The sequence below is a fragment of the Lissotriton helveticus genome, chromosome 4_1, assembly GCF_964261635.1.
Source record: "Lissotriton helveticus chromosome 4_1, aLisHel1.1, whole genome shotgun sequence".
Classification (NCBI taxonomy): domain Eukaryota; kingdom Metazoa; phylum Chordata; class Amphibia; order Caudata; family Salamandridae; genus Lissotriton; species Lissotriton helveticus.
In genome coordinates this window covers 1601508323-1601517676 of record NC_136063.1, presented here as the reverse complement: position 1 = coordinate 1601517676, position 9354 = coordinate 1601508323, and the positions used below count along the sequence as shown (strand labels likewise).

Here is a 9354-nt window from a genome sequence, read left to right as displayed (position 1 = left end):
CGAGCGGCAGTTAATAATGGCCTTCCATTAAGTTACACTCTCCCTTCCACCTACTGCATGCAGAAGACATGTGCGCAACACCCATTGGGCTCACGGGGCTTCAGCCCCCCCTCCTTCTGTGTCAGCCCGGGCGGAGACAGCTTCGGAGACGGGCTGGCGAGCATTTATTTGCAGCCGCACCCGAGTACTTAACAGATCTTTAAAAGACCATTTACTTGTAATTAGGCGTTTGTTGTGTTTTCACCCCTTCTTTCAGTCACTCGGTCTATGGTAGGAAGAATTAGTCCCCCCCGAAATATTTTACAGCCCCCCCCCCCCCCCCCCCACCCGAAATTTGGCTCTAGTTGCCCGCCTACAGCAAGAAGGCATTCGCCAGTCCGCCCAGCTGGGTGGCACAGGCAGTGTGCAGCACGCGCTGATCGGACAGATCCAGTCAGCAACCGGTGTGGCCCATGTGACCGGCTGCGGAGGGAGGCCGAGGCTCTGTTCACTTTGTATTCGCCCCGCCCCTGCCGGATAGGCACCGCCTCTGCTGCCTGCAGGGACAAGCTGCACACACTTTAAAACAGTAAGCTGCTCGACGGTGGCTGACAGAGAGCCTGCGGTGCGGGCGCCCTCTGAAGAGACGAGGGAAAGTGTCCCGTGGTGTTCTGCGAGGACAGAAGCTACTGAAACCTGATTTCCGGCAGACGTCGCTCGGAAAGGAGCTGCAGAAGTGGTTGGTTTGCTCGGATTCGCTGCACGCGCCTGGCATCGTTAGGCAGCGAGAGACAGTTGACCTGCTGTGAGGTGCGTGCACGACCCTGCCGCAGGTTAAGCCCACACGCTGCAGAGATGCGGCTTCTGCAGTCGCCCAGCAGGCAGCCCACAGAAGCTGCGTGCCAGTCACCCTGACCCGGCTTCACTGACTCTGGGAGACGCAGCCGGTGCCACTCTTGCAAAGATCTTGAGGGGTGTTAGTGATTTATGGTGCCAGCAGCACGCGCGGTGTCAGCTAGAGTCCCACCCCGCTCCCTGCAGCTTAGCTTTGAGCATTTCATTTGAATGCATCGGTTGTTTATCTGCACATCATCGAATCGGTGGCTAAGAAGACGGCATTGGACGAGTTAGCATCCAGTGTGCTGACCCACAACTTTTATTAGCCATGCTATTTGATTAATAACGGTGAAAAACCCTGGCCTCACACCTTGGCCAGTCTTATGTGTCCTTTAACTTTAATCGAAGCTCCCCAGAGAATCTTATTTTTCAAATGAAATACTGTATTTCGATTCAGAACCCTCCAGTCCCTCTCCGGTGGATGTTTGGACCTTGAAGCCCGTGGAAGTGCACCCCTCGCCCCTGCGACGGACCATGGGAGGCAACCTGGGCTGCCACCGCTCCATCCCCAGGGACCCGTCCGACTTCTGCCAGAGCGGCCGCAAGTTCAGCGCGGCCTGCAACTTCAGCAACATCCTGGCGGCCAACCCGGAGCGGCTGAACATCAACGCGGCCACCGAGGAGGAGCTGATGACGCTGCCCGGGGTCACGCGCGCCGTGGCCCACAGCATCGTGGAGTACCGCGAGTACATCGGGGGCTTCAAGAAGGTGGAGGACCTGGCGCTGGTCAGCGGGGTGGGGGCCGCCAAGCTGGAGCAGGTGAAGTTCGAGATCTGCGTGGGCGGCGCCGGCCGGGGGGGCTCGGGCCAGCGCTCCCCCAGCGCCTCCCTGAGGAAGGAGCACCACCAGCGCGTGCCCTCCGCCGCCTCCGCGAGACTCAACCTCAACACGGCCTCCGCCGCGCAGCTGATGAGCCTCCGCGGCGTGAGCGAGGCCCTGGCGCGCGGCATCGTGCACTACCGCGCCGAGCACGGGCCCTTCCGCAGCGTGGAGGACCTGGCCAGGGTGGGCTCGGTCAGCGCCTCCTTCCTGGAGCGGATCCGGCACCACGTGTCGGTGGAGAGGTCCCGGCCGCCCTCCACCGCCACGGCCACCAACAACGGGGGGCTGCACTTCAGCGCCAGGCCGCACCCCAGCCCCACGTCGCTCAGCTTGCAGAGCGAGGACCTGGACTTCCCTCCCGGGGGCCCCACGCAGCTCATCTCCACCCGCCCCCCGGTGGAAGTGTTCGCGGGGGTGCGGGACGGGCAGCCGGTGGTCCGGGTGGCCACCTGGAACCTGCAGGACTGCTCCCTGGAGAAGGCCACCAACCCCGGGGTGCGAGAGGTGGTGTGCATGACTCTGCTGGAGAACAGGTAAGAGTGATGTTGGGTTTGCCTTTTTAACTGACAGTATCGACTTTGGTGGTGATGTGCTATAGGCTGGAGTGTTGGAATGTAGGCTTCCTATTCGTATTAGTGACTTGGCTGTTGATGGTTACTACACTCTGGGAGCACTATTCATGCAATGTAAATGTAGCTTCCAAAAATCAACAATGACTACTCCTTATGACCTTGTAAAATTGGTTTCATTGTAATGTTAGCATCCCAATGGAATGAAGGATGCAGCAGCAGCAGTGCTGAGAGTACGAATGACTGCTCAAAGAATGCCTGTCGCCTCGGGTCCTAAACCTCTGGCGCGCGCATCAGAACTGCCACGCTGCCTGATGTTTCCACCTGCACTGAATGCTCAAGCGGAAGTGCACGTGATTCGGGTCGCTTTCATGTTTGAGAGGTTACTGTAATATCAGTATCTCCATGTCCCTAGTATAGAATATTACTTTAATTATTTACCTAGGCTTGCAAAGCACCGAACATGCCTTAAGAGCGTCAGTGTACTCTGAAGACCAACCCGGACTTTATGGTACTTACAACGTGCAGCTGCTGACAAGCAGAGATAACAAATAAACATTCAGATCAATGGACATCCTGGGGCAGAGACAACTGGAAAACATGTGTTCTGTGCGAAGAAGGGACGAGATGAGTGCGGCTCCTGATATATATATATATATATATATATATATATATATATATATATATATATATATATATATATATATATTATATTTTATATTAAAACCAAACATACTTTTTGGCTTGTGGCCAGAGCTGCTTACCTGGGCTAAGGCATGGACTCTGTGTCCCCCCAGTGCGCGGTGTTTGTGATGGACAGCTGAACACTACATTTGTGGTGTCAGGTAAGTCAGTGTTCTTGCTGGTCACTTTGGTGGGGAAAGCCAGTTTGAGCAGATGAGGGTGTGTTTGTGTTAGTTATCATTCTTTCGATGATGAGTACCTACCTCTTTGTTCAGTGATGACAATAATAACCATGTATGTAGCGCCCTGCAGCTCTAGTTTAGCAATGCACATTTCTTGCAGGTACAGGGTCTCTCTCTGTTAAAGCAGGACTTCCGCCGGGGGAGCTTCAGCTGACTCTGGCAGCGGAGACCCATCACCTGGTGACCTGCTCACTAGTGGGCAACTAGCCACACCGGTGGGCACACCGTTCTGTTAAGGGAACAGAAACCATGATTGCAAGTCCCTGCATTAGACTGCTTTGCAGGGCCTTGTGGGCCTGGCAGTGAAGATACAACAGTGGCCCTAACTCTAAGGGAGATATCTCCCACTGCCTTGGAGGGGTTTCCTTACTAAAACAGATTCTCTCTTTGTGTTTACAGTCGATGAGCGGGACCAAAAGTCCTAGTGCCCACTTGCAAACTGCTGTCTCTGCAGTGCACCTGCGTGTGCATTGGAGGCATAGAGATCCCTGCCAAGCAGACGGGCATCTCTGGGAATGCCAGGCAGCCTGTGTCATGAGGGGTGGAGCACAGACCCTGCTCAGGTGGTAGGCTTTCTGCCCTCCTAGGAATCAAATAACCCCTTAGTCTTATGTACTTCTCAGAAATTACACCTAGCGCAAGGCTGATGTAACGTATGCAACACAAGGCTGGTCTTATGCATGCAGCACAAGGCTGATGTAATGCATGCAGCACCAACCTGGGGTAATGCCTGCAGAACCAGGCTGGATGTAATACATGAAGCACCAGGCTGGTGTAATGCATGGAGCACAAGGTTGGCGTAATGCATGCAGCCCAAGGCCGGTGTAATGCCTGCAGAACCTGGCTGGCGGTAATGCATGAAGCACCTTGCTGGCGTAATGCATGCAGCACAGGGCTGGTCTAATGCATGCAGCACAAGGCTGGTGTAACGCATGCAGCACAAGGCTGGTGTAATGGATGCAGCACAAAGGCTGGCATAATGCACGCAGCACAAGACTGGTGTAATGCATGCAGCACAAGGCTGATCTAAAGCTTGCAGCACAAGGCTGGCGTAATGCATGCAGCACAAGGCTGGTGTAATGCATGCAGCACAAGGCTGGTGTAATTGGAGCAGCACAAGGGTGACATAATGCATGCAGCACAATGCATGTGTAATGTGTGGCGCACAAGGCTGGTGTAATGCATACAGCACAAGGCTGGCGTAATGCATCCATCGCAAAGCTGGTGTAATGCGTACAGCACATGGCTGGTGTAATGCGTGCAGGACAAGGCTGATGTAATGCGTGCAGGACAAGGCTGGTGTAATGTATGCAGCACAAGGCTGGTCTAATGCATGTAGCACAAGGCTGACATAATGCATGCAGCACCAGGCTGACGTAATGGATCCAGCACAAGGCCGGAGTAATGCATGCAGTCCGTGGCAAATGTAATGCATGCAGTACCAGGCTGGTGTAATGCATGCTGCACAAGGCTAGTGTAATGCATACTGCACAAGGTTGGCGAAATGCATGAATCACAAGGCTGGTGTAATGCATGCAGCACAATGCTGGTGTAATGCATGCATCACAAGGCAGGCGTAATGCATGCAGCAAAAGGCTGGTGTAATGCATGCATCACAAAGCTGGTGTAGTATATGCAGCACAGGGCTGGTGTAATGCATGCATCACAAGACTGGTGAAATATATGCAGCACAGGGCTTGTGTAATGCATGCATCACACAGCTGGTGTAATGTATGTAGCACAAGGCTGGTGTAATGCATTCATCACAAGGCTGGTGTAATGCATTCATCACAAAGCTGGTGTAGTATATGCAGCACAGGGCTGGTGTAATGAATCCAGCACAAGGCTGGTGTAATGCATGCAGCACCAGGCTGGCGTAATGGATCCAACACAAGGCTGGTGTAATGCATGCAACACAGGGCTGGTGTAATGTATGCAGCCCAAAACTGGTCTAATGTATGCAGCACAAGGCTGATGTAATGCATGCAGCACCAGGCTGGCATGCATGCAGTCCGTGGCTTATGTAATGCATGCAGCACCAGGCTGTTCTAATGCATGCTGCACAAGGCTGATGTAATGCATGCAGCACCAGGCAGGCGTAAAGGATCCAGCACAGGGCTGGTCTAATGCATGCATCCCAGGACTGGCGTAATGCTTGCATCCCAGGGCTGGTGTAATGCTTGCATCCCAGGGCTGGTGTAATGCTTGCATCCCAGGGCTGGTGTAATGCATGCATCCCAGGGCTGGTGTAATGCATGCATCCCAGGGCTGGTGTAATGCATGCAGCACAAGGCTGGGGTAATATATTCATCCCAGGGCTGGCGTAATGGATCCAGCACAAGGCTGGTGTAATGCATGCATCCCAGGGCTGGTGTAATGCATGCATCCCAGGGCTGGTGTAATGCATGCATCCCAGGGCTGGGATAATGCATGCAGCACAAAGCTGGTGTAATATATGCATCCCAGGGCTGGTGTAATGCATGCAGCACAAGGCTGGTGTAATGCAGGTAGCACCACAAGGCTGGTGTAATGCAGGTAGCACAAGGCTGGTGTAATATACGCATCCCAGGGCTGGTGTAATGCATGCATCACAAGGCTGGTGTAATGCATGCATCTCAGGGCTGGTGTAATGCATGTATCTCAGGGCTGGTGTAATGCATGCATCCCAGGGCTGGTGTAATGCATGCAGCACAACGCTGGTGTAATGCAGGCATCACAAGGCTGGTGTAATATATGCATCCCAGGGCTGGTGTAATGCATGCAGCACAAGGCTGGTGTAATGCAGGTAGCACCACAAGGCTGGTGTAATGCAGGTAGCACCACAAGGCTGGTGTAATGCAGGTAGCACAAGGCTGGTGTAATATACGCATCCCAGGGCTGGTGTAATGCAGGTAGCACAAGGCTGGTGTAATATATGCAGCACAGGGCTGGTGTCATGCATGCATCACAAGGCTGGTGTAATGCATGCATCCCAGGGCTGGTGTAATGCATGCATCCCAGGGCTGGTGTAATGCATGCATCCCAGGGCTGGTGTAATGCATGCATCACAAGGCTGGTGTAATATACGCATCCCAGGGCTGGTGTAATGCAGGCATCACAAGGCTGGTGTAATGCAGGCATCACAAGGCTGGTGTAATGCATGCATCACAAGGCTGGTGTAATGCATGCATCACAAGGCTGGTGTAATGCATGCATCACAAGGCTGGTGTAATGCATGCATCACAAGGCTGGTGTAATGCATGCATCCCAGGGCTGGTGTAATGCATGCATCCCAGGGCTGGTGTAATGCATGCATCCCAGGGCTGGTGTAATGCATGCATCCCAGGCATGCATCACAAGGCTGGTGTAATATATGCATCCCAGGGCTGGTGTAATGCATGCAGCACAGGGCAGGTGTAATGCATGCAGCACAAGGCTGGTGTAATATATGCAGCACAGGGCTGGTGTAATTCATGCAGCACAAGGCTGGTGTAATTCATGTAGCACAAGGCTGGTGTAATGCAGGCATCACAAGGCTGGTGTAAATATGCAGCACAGGGCTGGTGTAATGCATGCATCTCAAGGCTGGTGTAATGCATGCAGATCAGGGCTGGTGTAATGCATGCAGATCAGGGCTGGTGTAATATATGCAGATCAGGGCTGGTGTGATATATGCAGATCAGGGCTGGTGTGATATATGCAGATCAGGGCTGGTGTGATATATGCAGATCAGGGCTGGTGTGATATATGCAGATCAGGGCTGGTGTGATATATGCAGATCAGGGCTGGTGTAATATATGCAGATCAGGGCATGTGTAATATATGCAGCACAGGGCATGTGTAATATATGCAGATCAGGGCTGGCGTAATGCATGCATGTTTAGGCCTTTATCTGGCAAAACCTAGCTGAGAGAAGTGGAGTACTGCACATTGATCATGACAAAAGAACTGGAATGGAAGACGATTCAAACTCCTAGATGGAGGCCTTCAGTGCCCAGAGAATAAGAGTGAGGTTGGCCTTTATCGTTTGTTAGTGTGGTAACGGCGAGGCTAAAAGTGCAGTAAAGTGTGTGATTATGAAGGTGCACCCGGTGACTTACATGTTTTATTGTATTGTTGTCTCTGTATCTCTGAATTCTGGGTAATACAGTGCCTCCTAAAAGCTGTTATATTATTGCCACACTGCAGTAATAACTCCGGCTTTACCGCCCAGCTTTTAACCAGCACATTTGAGTTCATACTAAAAAGTTCGGGCCGTGTTACCTACCACCCCACAAACACACGATGCAAGAACCTCCGAGATTGGGTTGCTAAAGACAAACAGCCTGTGGAAAGATTGAGAAGCAGTGCAGTATAGCACAGCGTGCACCTATGCCTCGGGTTTTATGCGCTCCTAATTCAGAAAGGCCTGCCAGAGAATGCAAACACAGCCCCACAGCGCGCGGTAGTTTTTCGTAATCTTTAATACGAAGGGAGACAATCATTTTTATTGAGGCTCGGTCCTCGGTAATGTAACACCCCCGCGCCTCCCTCCTCAGTAGCTAAATCCCCCCGCACAAGTGACAAGTCGCAGTCTTGGGTACTGTGGGAAGCCTGCGCGTTGCATCAACATTCTGAACGCGTCGTGGACGCCCGAGGAATTGCTTGGGAACAGGAGGTGTTGACATTTTGGATGCGTGCCCACCAGGAAGTATACACCCTTTCACCGGGCAAATGGCACGAAGCGCCAGATCACATAAACTTTTCTCTCATGCAAAAATTGATAACATTACGTTTTCGTAAAATGAAAGGAAGCAATGAGGAATTGATGCAGTGCATATTACACACGGAGTTTAGCAACAGAGCAAAAACCTGCTGTTTTTCTATAAGACAACCATTGGTAAAGTCCATGGATGTGGCGTTGGCAAGGGTGCTATGTTTTTTGTGTTTATTTACTTTGCAAGCATACGCAACAACCTTGGCAAGCACATTAAAACAAAGGAGCGACCTAACACCCCATATACATTAGCCCTCACTCACACTGAAGTGCAGTCCGTGTGTTGTGGCAGTGCACATGAGATCATGCTTCATGCCACCACTCGCAGCTTCAGACAGCATGAAGTGGGCTGCTCCGTGGCCCCATGCTCCTATACTGTAGTGGATTGAAGCAAAGTGTGAATGGCACTTAAGCACACCATTGGATGAGGAGGGCTGCCCGAAAGCCCTCTATGTCAGTATTCATGTACTTTTTGGGAAACATGAGTCTGACGAGACAGATACAAGTGTCCCTAGCCCAGTTCTAACAATGCACAACTATAAGAGTCTAAAATTCTCAATTAGAGCAAAGTCATTGTTGGGAAAAGTCACTTTGCACCATGTCCCATTATGAATGCTGCATAAACAGTGCTAAAGGCATGCACAAAGGGCCGAATTAAGACCTTTAGAGGCCCTAAGCACTCAAAAGATTTTGGTGCCCCATATATATCTAATTCAAAATATAAACCATAAAATAAAATTGTATTTTTGGAAATGAAACAAAAGTTATAGTAAGGTGGAAAATAATGTTGATTTTTGTATACTTCCACTTGATTTATAGGTTCAGATACACCATTTGTAGTTTTGCACCATATGGTCCATGGTAAATCCGACAGTGGAACATTTCTGTGGTGCCCTTCTTCCTTTGATGCCCTAAGCACATTCTTATTTTGCTTAATGGTTAATCCAGCCCTGCATGCACAGGTGCTCTCACTAGAATCAGAACAGTTGTGGAATCTATCTACTCACAGGTGGCATTTGGAATTATGATGAAAGCTGCCAAGAGAAGAGGTGGTAGTATCTGGAAAGACAGTGAGGCTGATTCACAAAGCTATCTTACACCTTCAAATACGTTTACCCTTTTGATTACTTTTAATACTCTAGTTACTACTAAAAAACAGTAGTAAGTCCAGCCCTACACATGGCCAACCACCGGCCCTGCTGCACTCTCCCATAGAAAATAATGAATGCAGGAATGTAAAACAAAACCCCTTGGGAAATAATTTTAAATTAAATTATTAAAATAGTAAAAATAATAAAAAATATATTCCCACCCAAAGAAAAAAAAGTTGTTTATGGGCTTTAACAATCATTAAAAGTGATATATAGAATACATTTTAATTAACCCTTTCCATGTGTCCGGGGGACATCCAGCGTCACGTTGGGCG

General features: G+C 50.7%; 1 protein-coding gene across 1 annotated transcript in view; it reads left to right on the top strand.

Annotated features, from left to right (window-relative positions):
- The first annotated feature begins 514 nt into the window (after positions 1–514).
- The window catches only part of EEPD1 (endonuclease/exonuclease/phosphatase family domain containing 1), a 311216-nt gene continuing 302376 nt past the window's right edge, over positions 515–9354 (top strand). Inside the window, exon 1 of the mRNA XM_078688223.1 lies at positions 515–2231. Within this exon, the coding sequence (XP_078544349.1) occupies positions 1351–2231 (881 nt within the window). The 5' untranslated portion in view covers positions 515–1350. The remainder of the gene's footprint in view (positions 2232–9354) is intronic.